The sequence below is a fragment of the Hyaena hyaena genome, unplaced genomic scaffold (genome assembly GCF_003009895.1).
Source record: "Hyaena hyaena isolate Hyena2069 unplaced genomic scaffold, ASM300989v1 scaffold_23, whole genome shotgun sequence".
Taxonomy (NCBI): Eukaryota; Metazoa; Chordata; class Mammalia; order Carnivora; family Hyaenidae; genus Hyaena; species Hyaena hyaena.
The window spans coordinates 1,782,161-1,799,581 of NW_024080655.1; the positions used below are offsets into that span (position 1 = coordinate 1,782,161).

Here is a 17,421-nt window from a genome sequence, read left to right on the forward strand (position 1 = left end):
TAAGTGTTTTTTATTCAGAAAGTTGGGGAAATGGAATCCATGTACTAGTCAGAGCTTAGAATGGCTAGGTTCTTAAATCCAGTAACTTATTTTGATTGGCTGAGAGATGTGATTGGCAAGATGGAGGAGCATCTGGACCTTTTACCATAAGAGCTCTACATTTACTAATTTGACTTCTTTTCCTGAAGGCTTGAGGGAAATTTTTTCTTTCCCTATTCTAGTCAGCCAAGAACCTGACCTGGGCTGACTCTAACATTGGAGCACACTGAACACAGTATCTATCGCCTGAGCCGAGGACTGGGAATCAAGTTCTGATACTATCTGAAGAAAAAGCCTGAATTCAAATCCTGCTTTGGCTACTGACTCCTCTTGCATTTCTTAACCACTTCCAGGTTTTATTTTTCTTAAATAATCTATTCTCAATAATCTCAGTAATCTCATCTGTCCTGGGGTTTGTGAAGATTCTTGGTTAATGTTCTCCAAGCTTTTTACACTACTTTGCTGTGGCTCCAGGGGTCTGCAGGAATCCTGCAGGCCATGTGTTCTTGTGTAGAGGAGAGTTAAACTTCTTTTTCCCAAAGACTGTGCAGAAAACAGAAAGATGTGATCCTTCATGATTTGAAATCCGCTCTACTTCAGCCTCCTTGTATTGTGGGTGGATGAAAGGTATGTTGTTGCCAAAGTCATTAGGCCTGTTTGCCTGAGGCAGTTGGGGTCATTTCCCAGTTCTGGGGTTAAGCCGTTCTTACCTCTGAAATTTCTTCCATCAAAAGCTACTCTTTTTTCTTTGCTTACTAATAGAAAATCTCTTGCCATTTTTGTGCATTTAAGGCTAACCTTCCTCGCTTCTTGATCCTGTTGACAGTTTGGGACTCAAAAATTGAGCTTCACTTTCTTGTTGGTTCATTGGTTTCCTTACTTGAGCTCTTACTTGAGTTTCCAGGGGTTCGTGTTCTCAGGGCACAGTGTCCCTGAATAGTTTACAGATAAAACTTCATTCCTTTTTTTGTTACCCTTCTGAGGTAAGTGGCAATAAGGAAAATTGTCAGTCTCAAATTTGGAACTTACGGCTTTCCGTTTCCAGTTTTGATCACACTCTGTTTTTGAGTACAAACTCTGCCGTGTTTCAGACATTAGGTCACGTTGTTTTTACTTTAGGAAGCCCTAGTAAGCAAACTCTGCAACAGGAAAGCTGGTGCTTTTTCCTCCTCGTTATGATAAGAACAGTAATTAGAATTTATTTAGTTTTGCATCTTCAAAGCGTTTTATAAAGCTGTGAGCCTGTTTGTAATATACCCTGTAGAGGTGTGCCTTATTCTGAGTTGATATATATAAAAACCATTGGGGGTGATGGTGGATATGAGAACAAAAGAGAGGTCATATTGCTTGCTTACCTCTTGGTAAATTTGGGCTGACACCTGTGTACCGGGTACTCAATTCATTATTACCTCTTAGCCTGATTTTCTAGATGGAGACAATTGTATTTTAGAGTTTTATAATTCAGAACATAAATGTGCATATCTTCAGTAGGGGGACAGGTTCTATTAGCGTTTTATCTCTCGGCTTTTGGTTCTTATAAAGGATCCGTGTATAATTTTGATTGTATTGGTTTTGATTCTCTCAATTTGTTTGCTTCTAATCTGTCAGGTGGTTAATTAGAGGCACTGTCTGATTCTGCTTCATGGCTCCTGTAGTTTCCTCTGGACTCTCTCAGAACAGCAGGTGCCAGACTTCTTTGTACCAACTCCCGTTTATTGTGCACTGTCCTTATTGTTAGTGCCTAACTTGGCTTTTACTTCCAAAAGTAGTAACTCTGCCTTGAACTTTTTGTAACCCATTTCTTCTAATGTACTCCAAGGACACTATTCCTTTAAGTTACAAAAAGGGTGTTATTACTTTCAGTTTGTACATGGAGAAAAATGAAATTCAGCACCCGTGTGATTTGTTAAAGATTATATAACAACTCAGTGGTGAGAATCAGTCATTGAAGCTTCTTACCTCTTTGTCTTATCTTTACCTAATAAATCACATCACCTTTGTATCTGGCACTTTCAAGCCCAAGAATATAATACCTCCTATTGCCTTCCGTGCTCTCAGAATATCCACTGCCTCTGTACTTTGTTCTGAATATGCTGTCTTTCAAATATGAAGCTGCCAGCCCTGGAACTGACACAGCCCTTGAGCCACATCCTGTGGTCAAAACAAGTCACAAGGTCGGCCTGTATTCAGGGGATGAGAAATATGTTATCCCTTGATGGGTGAGGCAGCATGGGAGTAGAGTAGGAAAGATTTGATGGCAATTGTCTTTGGAGAGAGTCTAGAAAAGGCTAGTAGACTAAGTTGGTTATAGAGAATCTTCATTTTGAACTCTGGCAGTGCAAGGAGGTCACTAGCACTTGTGCCCTGCCATATGGATGAGAAAGGGTTGGCATGAGACCATACATGTAAGAGTCCCCTTCTTTTCTCAGATGTGTTTATGTTATAGTTCATGTTTGACAAAAGAGTATGCACAAGTTTGACTGAGTATGCAGAATCACATCTTCTGTTGCTTAATGTTTTCAAGATTTATGTTCTGGCCTAGCAGCCAGACAAAAGTAAATTTGCTGTGGCATCTCTCTCTCTCTATTTCCTGTTGATAAGTAACTTTTCTTTGATGGAGTTGGGTCATGGTGTAGGGTAAATACATAGTAGCTGGATTTTGTGATACAGTCTCATGTGGTTATTTTATCAAATTCAGAGTCCTTTCTGGTCAAAGAGTTTGGAGTCCTTTTTTTCTCTCAAAAATTATGCATTGATGTAAAGAAAGGGGTGAGAATTTTTTCATTTTCCTTGCTGTCATTCTTTAATTTTATTCTCCTTTGAGGAGATGAACATTACAAATATAAAGCAAGCAGATTTCCAATTGATTCTGTAAGGCAGTAAAACAATTATTGAGAGGCTAATACATGTGAGGCTAGTAAATTACTAGAAGTGAGACTGACTAGGAAGTTCTATCTCAGGCACTATGGAGTTTTCTGTAGTAATTAAGAATCCATACTCTGGAGCCGGACTGTCTGGATTTGAATCCTGAATCCACCACTGACAGTATGACTTGTTCCCTTGGGACCTCTTAAACCTGATGGGGTGGCTATGAGAATCATAAATTATTTTATGTAAAGTGCTAAGAACAGTGCCTGGGACATGAAAAGCACTGTGAGAGTGTTAGGTATTGTTGTTTTAACCATTACCTTGTGGCTTTATTTCATTTTTTTAAAGATGTCAATACTCAGATCTTTTATATGAAATGGTTTGAAGACTGCTGCAATGGGCAGTTTCATTTGCCTAGAAGAATTTGTATTAAATTTAATTTGTCTGATATTTTTTATTTTTCTTACTGCTATTTTATCTTATTTTTTATTTAAAAAAATTTTTTTTAATGTTTTATTTATTTCTGAGAGAGAGAGAGAGAGAGAGAGCAAGGGAGGGTCAGAGAGACAGGGAGACACAATCCGAAACAGACTCCAGGCTTTGAGCTGTCAGCACAGGACCCAATATGGGGCTCAAACTCATGAGCCTTGAGATCATGACCTGAGCCGAAGTCGGATGCTTAACCACCTGAGCCACCCAGATACCCCCTTACTGCTATTTTAATATTTATTTTTATTTACTTTGAGAGAGATAGAGAGTAAGTGGGGAAGGGGCAGAAAGAGAGGGAGACAGAATCCCAAGCAGGCTCTGCACTCTCAGCACAGAGCCCGATGTAGGACTTGAGCTCACAAAACTGTGAGATCATGACATGAGCCGAAATAAGAGTCGGAAGGTTAACTGAACCATCCAGGTGCCCCTCTTACTGCTATTTTAGTTTTAACTTTTCATCATGGAATGAAATTATTATTCTAGCACAAGTATTGGCATTCTAGAATAGTGAGCACTTTTCATTTGGTAAATCTTTTAATCCTCATGGTAACCCTATTATATACATACTGTCAGTGGTCACATTTTATTGGTGAGGAAACTCAAGTATAGGCTGGTTAGGGAACTCTTTCAAGAAACCAAGAAACCTTATTTTACCAAGAAATTGACAGTTGGGATTCAATTGGCCAGTCTGATTTCAGGGAACATACACCACTATACTGTGCTATCTCTTATTTAGAAATTATGGGTTAAGAAATTACTTAAGATTTCTCTATCTAGATGTAACCACATTTATCACTTTGGCATATTTTAGGGTATCTTTTATTTTTTTAAGTATTTCTTTATTTATTTATAAGTATGCTCCACATGGGGCTTGAACTCATGACCCCTGAGATCAAGACCTGAACCAGGATCAAGAGTCAGATGCTTAACCGACTGAGGCACCCAGGTGCCCTGCCCCTAGAATATCTTTTAGAAGTCCATACACAGTACGTACACAATTCAGGTAATGGTTGAAGTTTTTCTGCTTCCAGCAGTGCTTGCCTTCAGAATGTGTTACCTGTGTCTACCTGTTCTAGATTGGTGATGCTTTGCTGGAACTTTCTTGCCCACCTCTAAGCTCAGTCTAGACTAGGAGTCAGGCAAAGCTGTATGGAAGCATTCTAGTCTGGTTGCTGGCTGTGGTGCTCACATTTTGGATTTTGGATTTGGATCCTATATAGTGTCATTTGAAGTGTCCTAAAATGTCTTGTAAAAACTCCTATTAATGAAAACAAAGCTGCCAATTGTAGAAAACTGTGTATATTTCCACCTACGTAGAGTTTCTAAAGAGTACTGGGCCACTTTTAGGCCTCTAATTAAAGGCCTGACATTCTGTTGCTAATTTTCCAGTTGTTGGGAGAGCTTTACTTATGCAAGTAGTCCTAGATTTAGTATTTAAAGAACTTTTTTTTTCTTTAAAGAATTAACCTTGGGATGGATCCTCTATATTATGGAATATGTGTTGGTATTACACAGTTGATTGGACCCCTAGACTGCCTTATAGTGTATAGTGGAAACAGATGCAGACACTCAAGAAATGAGGTGATGGGACTCATTTTAACAGTCCTTTCCAGGTCTCTTAGTTTTCTGATTCACACCCCTGGAATGCTGTTGGAAGGTAGGATTTGGGGTCTGAATTTTTAGCCAGGTTGCAGATATACTTCTGAGTTGGTTCTGTTCTTATTTTTATGAGTGAGAGAGAGAGAGAGAACAAGTGGGAGAGAGGGGCAGAGGGAGAAAGAGAGAACGAGAGTGAGAGCGAGAGTGAGAGAGAAAGCGAGAGAGAGAGAAAATCCCAAGCTGGCTGCATACTCAGCGTGGAGCCCATTGCAAGGGCTGGATCCCGCGACTCTGGAATCATGACCTGAACCAAAATCAAGAGACACTCAACTGACCTAGCCACCCAGGCATCCCTGGTTCTGTTTTTTAATTTACTTCACTTTTGTAGAGGTAGCTCAAATCTCATTTAATCATTTTTGCTACACAAATATACTTTATCTTCCTGAGTACTTTTTACTTTGTTGCCTGGTAATAATAGCCTTTGAACTATTTCTTAGAAAAATCTGCTACTCTTGAGAATGGTGGCATCTCAGGTCTCCGGGGTTGGCTGTCTTGTTTGGTGAGGGAGACCTTGGTGAGCCCTGAGGAGTGTTCAGTGCTAATGACAGCAGCAACAGCAACACTTTGGATGTTCCACCACTCTTTTTGTGTTGGAGCCTCACCACAACCTGATGAAGTTGATATTGCCATCCCTGTTTTACAGAAAAGGAAACTAAGTCTCAAAGGGTTTAAGTCACTTGCCTTAAGTCCTCTAGGGAGAAGGTAAAGTTGCTGGCATTAGATAGTCAAACTGCTAGGGGAACCTTTAAGTCTAACTTTTAGTTCCCACTGGGTTGTGGCGTACTCTCTAGGTGATTTTTGTTGGTAGTGATTAAGTACAATTATGTCCTAGAATTAAGAAGAGCAAGTCTTTAAAGGTGGTTTATCTTCCCATCTTTTATCAGTCATGTTATGTGGGGGAGGTGGTTTTGTACACGTTTCAGTGTGTCCTTCTGGTTCTCCTTGCATAAGGCTTTGGGTGACCGAGAATTGATTCTGGGGACTGTGTAATGGCATCACAAAGACTATTCTTGGCACCCTTTGTCTCAGCCTGCTTTAAGGGACAGATTGGGAAACTTGTTTCTTCCTCCTTTTTAAAAAGAGGAATGAAAAACACACTTGACTGGCACTTCCTCCTCAGCAACGGGGCCTGTCTAACTTCAGTCTGATTTAGCTCCTTTTGTTCCTTATAGAGAACAAAGTAAAATCTCTTCTCAGGTAGCTGTAAGGAGTGTAAGTCTCTTATCCTTTTAAAGAAACAGAGCAAATATTTTTCTTCAGACAAAAGAGAAACTGTGCAATTGTTTTAGGCCCTTTGACTTCCTGGCATCAATCCAACTTTCTCTTGTTTGAACTTTTAGTGTGTCTAGATCCTTGGGAATTGATAAATAAACTCTTTGGTGAGCCCAAACCTGAGTTTTTCGTTTTCTTGATAACTGATATTTGTAGTAGCTCTTTCCTCTTCCGATTCCTGTAGGAACTTCAGGTCATATCACAGTTTCCTGACTCATACGATGTTTGTGACCTATATTTTCTAACTCTTGAGTTACACAGGTTCAGAAGGTCAGATTTTTTTTTTTTTTTTGGTATGAATTGGACTGCTGCTATTTTCACCACATTATAAGATTGTAAATGGTTTACTTATTTAATTTTTAAAGTTTAATATTCTGAGAGAGAGAGAATGCTCGTGCGTGAGCCGGGACAAAGAGAGAGAGAGAGAGAGAGAGAGAGAGGAAGGGAGGGAATCTCAAGGAGGCTTCATGCTGTGAGCGCAGGGCCTGATGCAGGGCTCAATCTCACTAACCCACAAAATCATGACCTGAGCCGAAATCAAGAGTCTGACGTTTAACTAACTGAGCCACCCAGGTGCCCCAAGATTATAAATAGTTTAAATGTATTTCTGTGAAAGTACTTTTATGTTCCACTCTTAAGACAAGGGGCCCTCAAAACTCATTAAAAATTTTTTTAAATGTTTATTTTTGAGAGAGAGAGAAAAACCAGCATGCAAGCAGGGGGGAGGCAGAGAGAGAGGGAGACACAGAATCTGAAGAAGGCCCTGGGCTCTGAGCTGTCAGCAGAGAGCCTGATGCAGGGCTCAAACTCAAGAATGTTGAGATCATGACCTGAGCAGAAGTTGGATGCTTAACTGACTGAGCCACCCAGGTGCCCCCAAACTCATTTCTTACGAGTTTCTCTGTATTAGGTAAAGGAATTATAGGCTCAAAAATATTAGACTCATTAAAGGGTTAAGATGAACTAATGGGAATTATATTTTTGGCACCTTCCTGGTTAGTAATTATTCAGCTGTGTGGCAGTTTAACTTCCAGACCTTTGGTACTAAACTGTGAGTTGTCAGGGTCACCAAGTAGATTATTTCCTTCCAGTTATTTCATCCTTAGTTTATTCAAGGAGGTTGGCCTGCAGCATGCTGACATTTTCAGTGTCTATGTATTTGTGTTGTGCACTAATGAGGGATGAGAGATGTACCGTGAGGATACAGGCTAGAGTTTGTTCCTTCATCACTCCTTAGGGAACTTTGCAGTGTGTGTCTAGGAACTTGGACTTGTGTCTTTCTGTAGAATCTTTATGGCTTTTTATATTTTAATATGCCAGGAAGAAAACTCCTCTCAGCACAGGCTATAAATATTTTCCCTTCTGTGTTTGGATACATCTAGTTGTATACTTTTCAGATTGTAACCATTTGTGAAATGTAAAAAGCCCATTGTTGTTTCACCCTTACAGTAAGCATTTATTACTTATTAAATTTAAAAAGTGAAAAGAACACTACAGAGTGTGAACAGGGGAGGAGCAGAGAGGGGGGGGGCAGAGGATCCAAAGTGGGCTCTGCGCAGACAGCAGCGAGCCCGATGTGGGGCTTAAACCCACAGGCTGAGCTGTGAGATCATGATCTGAGCTGAAGTCTGATGTTCAACTGACTGAGCCACCCAGGCGCCCCTAGTTATTTTATTTTTTATATTTCTTTTATATCACTGTTCTCTAAGATCTTTGGGATCATACTGTATATGTAATTTTGTATTCTGCTTTTTACACTATATTTTTTCACATCATTAAATATTTTAAAAATAAATTTTGGGGGCACCTGGGTGGCACAGTTGGTTGAGCATCTGATTCTTGATTTTGACTTAGGTCATGATCTCATGGTTTGTGAGATTGAGCTAACAGTGTGGAGCCTGCTTGAGATTCTCTCTTCCCTTCTCCCTCTGCCCCTCCCCTGCTCACAAGCCCTCTCCTCTCTCTCTCTTTCTCAAAATAAATAAACATTTTAAAAAAGAATTTTAAAAATAGATTTTGGAGGCACCTGGGTGGCTCATTCAATTGGTTAAACATCTGACTCTTGATTTCAGCTCAGGTCATGATCTCGCAGTTTGTGAGTTCAAGCTCCTCAGTTGGCCTCTGACAGCTCAGAGCCTACTTGGGATTCTCTCTGCCCCTCCCCTGCTCAATCTCCCTCTTTCTTTCTCTGTCTCTCTACAGTAAATAAACTTAAAATTTTTTTTTGAATAGGTAATGCATTTCAAAAATAAAAGTGACACAAAACGAAAACATTTGACAAGTCTTGTTTCCATATTTGTCTCCATTCATTCTCTCCATTTAGCCCCTAATAAGTGACCATTAATTTCTTATTCAAAAAGTAGCATTACTATGCATATTGCTTTGTACTTCGCTCTCTCCCCTATTAGCAATATTTTATTTTGGAGATTTCTTGTTATCAGGACCCAGAGAATCTTCCTTACTGTAGATTAGTTATCTAGTCCCCTTTTTACATTGATGCTTGAGTTCCCAGTTTTTTGCTATTACAAACAGTAAGACAGAAGTAGTAATTAAAGGGGGAAAAAGTGTTTGTTCTGCTTCAGTTATTAAGGAAAAGTTCTTTCCAAAGGAATGCCAGCTAATGTAGAAGTAACGATGGAATTTGAGAATCTACATTTTTTTCAGCTCCTAAAGGAATTAATTCAAGAGGGAATCATCAGTGACTACTAAACCATTAAGCAAAAAGTTGAGAAGGAACAGATATTCACTTGATGCCAAATATTAGCCATAGATGGCTAATTATAAAGGGGAGGAATATAACTTTATAAAGAGAGCTCTGGCAGTTACAAACTACAAAGTAGTCATATTTTGCCAAATGATCACATAATTTTCCAAGTCCCACTACCTCAGACAACCTGATGTGTGCCACCTAATGGGCTTCATCATGGCAAAGGGTGGGGCGTGGGAGGTGGTACACAGATAGCATCACCTGTGAAGCATTATTGCCAAAAGTACTTAACCTGAATCTAATTCGTGTTTTAGACCTAACCATCTGTTTATAGTAAATGTGAGGGATAGAGAGGTAAGCTAAATAGTACTGTGAAGAAACAATCAGACAAAACTAGGATGTAAGACAGTCTCCAGGTCACCTGTCCTGTGCTTTTCAAAAGCTTGAGAATAAGTAAACATAAAACCAACCAAAGCCAAATTTGGAAGCCATTTTAGAATAAAAGAGACTAAAGAGACATAACATCCAAACTAATTGCTTGAGTTTTTATTGGATTTTGGGTTTTTTTTAAGCTGACTATTAAAGACTTTTTTTAAATAGTTGGGGACACTTGAATGAAGATCGAGTATTAGGTGATAGTCAGTGTACTTAATGGCATTCTGATTATAAAGTCAAACACCCTTATTCCCTGCACATACACAGTGACGCAGATAAGGTTAAAGCACCTTGATGCCTGATGAAATGGTACAGAAAAAAATAAAACATGTATATAGTGTGTCCGTAGAGACAGATAAAGCATATGTGACCAAATGTTAACAATTCTTGAGTCTAACTGGTGAATACTGTGTGTTTATTGTACTGTTTTTTCAACTTCTCTACACATTTGAAATGTTCCATAACATTTGATGAAACAGTACTACAGTGAATAACATTTTATGTGTATTCTTCTGAAATGCCATTTTATTGGGTTGCATATTCCATTGTACAGAGGAGCCACAATTCTTTAATTGTTGCATGTGTGTGTATTTTGCTGCTAGTTGACTTTTTTCTTTTTTTTTTTTTTTTTGGTGATAGTTTATGCCCTTATAGCTTGTGGTGGATGAGAAAAAGGAACTGAAATTTTTTTCTTCTCTTTCCTCCTCTCTCTACTACTCTGGAACTTCTGTGGAGAAAGAAAACAAGAGTGAGAAAGATACCCCCAAAGTAGTCCTTATGCACATGCTTTTAGGGAGAAGATAGAGTTGAAGCTGCTGCATAAGAACCAGACCTCAAGTGATAAATAGCCTCTTAGAATTGGTTACCTGTCCTTTGGTTTGGAGGCGGCCCAAGTGCTAAGGAGGGGGCCTGGTAGCTCGAGAGGCAGTGTGGCACAGAAGTGGAGGGCAGGTGCTATGTTTTGTTTTTGACAGGGTTTTAGACCTTTTTATTTGTAACAAAAGTTCTTGCCTGATAAAATAACAACAGAGTAACTGCTTTAGAGAATGGCTTATTCTTTAGATACAAGGCTGAGCTACTGAGGGTATGAAAGGAATTTAAGGACGAAATATTTTTGGACAAAAAAAGTTCTGGGAGAAAGGTCTTTCCTGAGAAACTATCATTAAATATATATTATATATATACATACACACACATAATATATATATATTTGTATATATATAAAACTTTCCTCTTTGAGCTAGAATCATGTTTGCAGTGGGAAGCTTCTCTGATTGCAGAATGGATATTCTTTAATTTAATGTCCATCCTTTAGATTTCCATGAAGACAATTTACAAGGACCTGAATGGCCTCAATTTAGCTGCTTCAGCTTGCGGAGCTATTGTTTGCTCCTTCTCTTCCTGCGCCTGGTGTGACAGTGGCTACTGAACGCCATGAAGGTTGTTCCAGAGAAGAATGCTGTCCGGATACTCTGGGGGCGAGAACGGGGCACTCGGGCCTTTGGAGCTCAGCGGCTTCTGCAGGAGCTGGTGGAAGATAAAACCCGGTGGATGAAATGGGAGGGCAAGGTAGGAAAAATGGATATTTTTGACATAAGATTTGTAGGGGTGACAGTAAAGTGGGGTTTTAGAATGGGCTAATGATGTAGAGCTGGGATATCATTTATTTTGTATGAGAGAATTGATGTATTTGACTTACAGAGTTTTAAAAATAAATTTGGAAGAATTCATGGGCTAGAAATATCTTTTTAGAGCTAGACATTTTTCTTAAAAGTAATTTGGATTTCTCTCTTTCAACTTGTGGCTTTGATCACTGTCTCCAGTCTTTCAGCTTATACTGAATACTAATCTGTGGTTCATGTGCTTTTGAGATATAGTGGGCCATAGTTTATAATGTGTTTTAATTTCTTTTTTTTCAGAGAGTAGAACTGCCTGATAGTCCACGTTCTACCTTCTTACTGGCTTTCAGCCCAGACAGGTACCCAGTACTTTCTATGACTTAACCTAAGACTTGTGATAGCATTGTTTTATGTATTTTGGTCTAGTTTGGTCTTCCAAGTCACATCCCTAAGGGCCCTTTGAAGCATCGCTTGAACAGAGCTTTGCCAGTGTATCAGAAGGGGAAAGAGGGTAGATGAGCAGAGCTACCCATTGAAATATTAGGAGTAAGCAAAGGAAACAACAGACATTGAGAGGATCAAAACCTGGAAAGTTTCTCAGTTACAATCCTTTGCCTGTATGATATAGGCCACTGATGGAGTGATAATTTTCCCAAATGGAAAAAAATATTCTCTGAAGGGGATATGCGGAGAAGCCAGAACTTTTAAAGATCAGAATATTTTGGTTGTTTGTAATGCCTAAGGTGTAGTTTTTTCACACTAGGGTGGAGAATACTCGAAAGCCGATTATCCAAAACTGATAAAGTATGTTACCCTCCTATATGCTTCACATTCACGTTCTACTCTTTGATTCTCTAGGACTCTGTTGGCCTCCACCCACGTGAACCATAATATCTATATTACGGAGGTGAAGACTGGCAAGTGTGTTCATTCTCTGATTGGACACCGCCGCACTCCATGGTGTGTCACTTTTCATCCCACCATCTCAGGCCTTATTGCTTCTGGCTGCCTGGATGGGGAGGTTAGGATTTGGGATTTGCATGTAAGTATTTCCATTTCTTTGATATTCTAAATGCAGAGCTTGTTTACCATTGAGTTTTTTTTTTTCTTCCTTAAATAGTTTTACCATTGAGTTCTTAACTGGAGGAGAGACTAGCTAGGTTCTTAAGACTACATGTGAGGTTCTTAGGACTACATTGCCCACTTGAATAATGGGAATAACATTCCTCCATTGTAAGATGAACACCCACTAACTATTTTTCCATCTACCCATTGTGACATAGTGTGGAACGTTCTAAAAGGTGTTCAGGATAGATGTCTTTTGTTTTAGAGCAAGGATTATGTTATATTCTGATCATGATCATCAGAGTAATATGCTTCTTGTCCTGGTGACTTGCTAGTGGCTTTTTGTGCACCATGTCATGCAGTAAGCCTGCGTTTTCACAAGCCTCAGAAACAGGAATTGTGTGGATGCTCATTGCTTTGGAGTATACGTGACTTGGAGAACTGAGCTGACAGTAATAATTTTCTGATAAATTGGTGACACTGCCAGATCACTGATTTTCTACATTTTACAGAGGACATATTTAAATAGGCTCTACAAGGGGTACCTGGGTCGCTCAGTCGGTTGAGCATCCAGCTTCAGCTCAGGTCATGATCTCATGATTTGTGGGTTCAAGCCCTGTGTCAGGCTCTGTGCTGACAGCTCAGAGCCTGGAGCCTGTCTTTGGATTCTGTGTCTCCCTCTGTCTCTGACCCTCCCCTGCTCACGCTGTCTCTCTCAGAAATAAATAAAACATTAAAAAATTTTTTTCAAAAGTAAAGTAGGCTCTAAAAGTGGTCATTTTACCTTAAAGGGTCTTTTGTTTTGTTTTGTTTTTGAAATTGACATCTCAATTTCCTGCCAGTTTGTAACCTGAGAATATTTGGGATTGCTTCATTTATAGGGCGGCAGTGAAAGCTGGTTCACGGATAGCAACAATGCCATTGCTTCTCTGGCTTTCCACCCTACGGCTCAGCTCTTGCTGATTGCCACTGCCAACGAGATCCACTTCTGGGACTGGAGTCGACGGGAGCCCTTTGCAGTGGTGAAGACAGCTAGCGAGATGGAACGGGTCCGGTGAGTGTTCTGCTCACTGGTGATGTCTGGCAGAAGACTAACATGGCAGAGAGCATTTACACTTGCTGTCACCTCAGGAGGCAGTTTGTTATGCCTGTTCAGAGCAGAGAGTTATCTGTACAGCTCCTCCTACTTTTTTTTTTTTAATGTTTTATTTATTTCTAAGAGAGAGAGAGAGAACGTGAGCAGGGGAGGGTCAGAGAGAGAGGGAGTCACAGACTCTGAAACAAGCTCCAGGCTCTGAGCTGGCAGTCAGCACAGAGCCCGACGCGGGGCTCGAACCCACGAACCACGAGATCATGACCTAAGCGAAAGTCGGACGCTTAACTAACTAAGCCACCCAGGCGCCCCATCCTCCTACTTTTTAAGTAGCTGACTAATCAGCAGTTCATTTAGCTGTTCCTTATTGGCCTCTTCTTCTGGCCTCTGTAGACCAAGGTTGTTAAAATAAATGTCTTTTTTTTTTAAACATTTTTATTATTGAGAGAGAGAGAGAGATGGAGCATGAGCATGGGAGGGGCAGAGAGAGGGGGAGACACAGAATCCAAAGCAGGCTCCAGGCTCTGAGCTGTTAGCATAGGACCCGATGCGGGGCTCGAACTCACAAACTGCGAGATCATAACCTGAGCTGAAGTCAGACGCTTAACAGACAGAGCCACCCAGGTGCCCCAGAATGAATGTCTTTTAGGTTCAAAACTGTCTGGATTTGGGATAGAGCCCCCCCTCTTAAATGGGGACACCTGAAAGTTGTGCAGGTAGAGGGTAGCTTAGTAGGTAGTTGCTAACCCCAGTTGTCTGTGTTTATCAAACTGGAAAATGGAAATATAAGTATATATCAAACCTGCTGTTGCTATTTATCTCTCAAGATCAAACACACATTCCCCAAATTAAATACAGATGATGCGTTGGTTTTCTTTGGTCCTCTTGGTATTGTAGCCGGATGTAAGAAATTTTTCTAGTCTTAGATATGCCACTTGATGCTGAGACAGTTTGCTGTCACCAGAACCTCTGCTTCTTGCCAGTGTAGCTGCTGTGTGAGGGAAGAAGTAACCTTGTGGCAGGGTTTGGGAGTGTGCCATGCTTTACTGTTACCATAGGCTCGTAGATGTGAGCAAGTGTGTGCTTAATATGTCTGGCTGCTCCTTGGGATGGGAGCCTTGGTGCTTTTCAGGATTATTTTTGTGATTATTTGTGATATTTGTGATATTTGTGATTATTTGTGATTATTTCCCTATTCTGGCACGTGTGAGGAGGTAACAAGAAGTATTGAGCCTTATTATTTTAATCTGTTTGAAAGTTTTGAAAGCTCCCAGCATGAAGTGGATACCTGGGTGATACCATAATTAATCAGTAATGATCGCTATACATTTGAACACGGGCTTCCTCTTCTCAATTAACATCAACGCATGTATGTCTTTTTCTTCTGTGTTTCCAGTCTGGTGAGATTTGATCCTCTTGGACACTACTTACTCACAGCAATTGTTAACCCCTCTAATCAGCAGGTAAGTTAGCAGTTCCAACTCCATCTCAGCTGTGGGTGGTTTTCTAAACTAGTACTCCAGTTCTGATTATACTGGATTTGTCATTTGTAATGCCCAAGTGTTTCCATTCTCGGCAAGATTCAAAACTAGTTTCCAACTGTGTACTCAGAGTTATAGCCATAATCTTGACAGGGGAGTCTGTTCTGAAACTCCCAGGTGATGGCCTCATTAGAAGTAGCCAGGCTGTGTTGGATAGCTTGTCATTCATGTGCCTCAGGCCGGTTGACATTTTCTTCCCTTCATTGCCTCCATGTCATAGAGCTGCGTTTTGTAAAAGAATGGACTTGCCAGCTGTACTCATTCAGAAATGTTGCTAATTGGAAGTGAATAATTTGATACCATATGATGATTCTGAATCTGAAGCCAGTTAGTCCTCAATGATTCCGGGGTAGCGTTGTTGTCTATCCATGAAGGTTGTTTTTCTTGGATGGTTATCAACAGTTAATTTTTCTTGATTTACCTGGAGGTTCTACCTAACTGCCGTGCTCTACCCCTGCCCCGCCTTGCTCCGCGTTGCAGGGTGATGACGAACCAGAGATCCCCATAGATGGAACAGAGTTATCCCACTACCGTCAGCGTGCCCTGCTGCAATCACAGCCAGTTCGCCGGACGCCTCTCCTCCACAATTTCCTGCACATGCTGTCCTCCCGCTCCTCTGGCATCCAGGTGGGAGAGCAAAGCACAGTGCAAGATTCTGCTACCCCCTCACCCCCACCGCCTCCCCCTCAGCCCTCCACGGAGCGCCCCAGGACTTCCGCTTACATCAGGCTCCGACAGCGGGTCAGTTACCCCACAGCTGAGTGCTGCCAGCACCTTGGGATCCTGTGCCTTTGCAGCCGCTGCTCTGGCACTCGAGTTCCTTCCCTCTTGCCACACCAGGACAGTGTCCCCCCTGCTTCTGCCAGGGCTACTACCCCTTCCTTTTCTTTTGTACAGACCGAGCCCTTCCATCCCCCGGAGCAGGCCTCGTCAACGCAGCAGGACCAGGGCCTCCTGAACCGGCCGTCTGCCTTCAGTACAGTCCAGAGCAGCACTGCCGGCAACACGCTCCGCAACCTCAGTCTGGGTCCCACCCGTCGCTCTTTGGGAGGCCCTTTGTCCAGCCACCCTTCTAGGTATCACCGAGAAATAGCTCCTGGGCTGACAGGGTCCGAGTGGACCCGGACAGTGCTCAGTCTGAACTCCCGCTCTGAGGCAGAATCCATGCCTCCACCCAGGACCAGTGCCTCTTCGGTGAGTTTGCTGTCTGTGCTGAGACAGCAGGAAGGTGGCTCTCAAGCGTCTGTGTACACTTCAGCCACAGAAGGGAGGGGTTTTCCAGCTTCAGGGTTGGCGGCTGAGTCAGATGGAGGAAACGGCTCCAGCCAAAACAACTCAGGCTGCATTCGCCATGAGCTTCAGTGTGACCTGAGACGCTTCTTTCTGGAGTATGACCGGCTTCAGGAGCTGGACCACAGCCTGAGTGGAGAAGCCCCCCAGACACAGCAGGCCCAGGAAATGCTCAATAACAACATTGAGTCTGAGAGGCCAGGCCCCTCCCACCAGCCCACCCCACACAGCAGTGAGAACAACTCCAACTTGTCCCGTGGCCACCTGAACCGCTGCCGCGCTTGCCACAATCTCCTGACCTTCAACAACGACACCCTGCGCTGGGAAAGAACCACGTCCAACTACTCCTCTAGTGAGGCCAGCTCTTCCTGGCAGGTCCCTAGCACCTTCGAGGGCATGCCGTCGAGTGGCAGCCAGTTGCCACCCCTTGAGCGGACTGAAGGCCAAACGCCCAGCTCCAGCAGGCTGGAGTTGAGCAGCTCTGCTAGTCCGCAGGAGGAGAGGACTGTGGGGGTGGCCTTCAACCAGGAGACGGGCCACTGGGAAAGAATTTACACCCAGTCCAGCAGATCTGGAACTGTAACACAGGAGGCCTTACATCAAGATATGCCTGAGGAGAGCTCTGAGGAAGATTCACTCAGGAGGTAAGCAGGTGCTTTCTTGTCTTCTCCTATATCCCTTACTTTTCTCCTTATGTCTCTTCCTTCAGTCCTGTAGATGTTGTGGCTAAATCCGGAGTGTCTGGGACCCACACATCTGGTTCTGGTCTCCCTGACGTCCGTTGCATCTTCTTGGAAAACTTGCTCTGGTGGCAGAGATAGGCTGGGGCCTAGCAGTATAAGTCACTCGGCTCTGCTCGCCTCGTTTCTGGCTAAGCTCGTGAGGCCGTTAGCCTTAAAGGAGAGTGCAGATCAGGTTAGAGAGGCAAGTGGAGGTAGAGCCATTGACTTCCTCTGCCCTGCTTTCTGACCTTGGAGGATTGTATGTGTAGCAGTAGTTATTGTGAAAAAAGATGGTCCACAGTGCTTAGAAATAAGGAGTAAAAGAGAACTCTGCTTGGTACAGATTAGTGTGTCTTTTTTTCAGTTGTGTCTCTGGACAACTGTGTTCACCTGTTAAACCCTATCTTTGGAACATTGCAATTTGACAAAGAGAAAAGAAAATAATAACATATACATGTGTGTTGAGGAAAGTTTATTTTAGAGATACATATTTTTTGGATAGCAAGTTAGTTGCTTAATTAAGATTCTTTGAGGAGATCTTCCAGATGGACATTCACCTCAAGGTGGGGAAGAAAAATAATTCATGGAAGGAAGGCCTCTCCGTACTCAGATCAGCATCCCA

At 41.9% G+C, this 17,421-nt stretch overlaps 1 protein-coding gene across 7 annotated transcripts in view; it reads left to right on the forward strand.

Annotated features, from left to right (window-relative positions):
- Positions 1–17,421, forward strand: part of AMBRA1 (autophagy and beclin 1 regulator 1) — a 181,265-nt gene that overhangs the window by 22,034 nt on the left and 141,810 nt on the right. For 3 of the 7 annotated variants that reach the window (XM_039226735.1, XM_039226736.1, XM_039226737.1), the window contains exons 2-8: positions 10,785–11,038; positions 11,389–11,447; positions 11,947–12,130; positions 13,035–13,207; positions 14,643–14,709; positions 15,268–15,414; positions 15,685–16,721. In XM_039226735.1, the coding sequence (XP_039082666.1) occupies positions 10,904–11,038; positions 11,389–11,447; positions 11,947–12,130; positions 13,035–13,207; positions 14,643–14,709; positions 15,268–15,414; positions 15,685–16,721 (1,802 nt within the window). In that variant the 5' untranslated portion in view covers positions 10,785–10,903. Of the gene's footprint in view, positions 1–10,784; positions 11,039–11,388; positions 11,448–11,946; positions 12,131–13,034; positions 13,208–14,642; positions 14,710–15,267; positions 16,722–17,421 lie in introns of all 7 variants that reach the window. The other 4 variants (XM_039226730.1, XM_039226731.1, XM_039226733.1 and 1 more) reach the window with 2 other exon arrangements.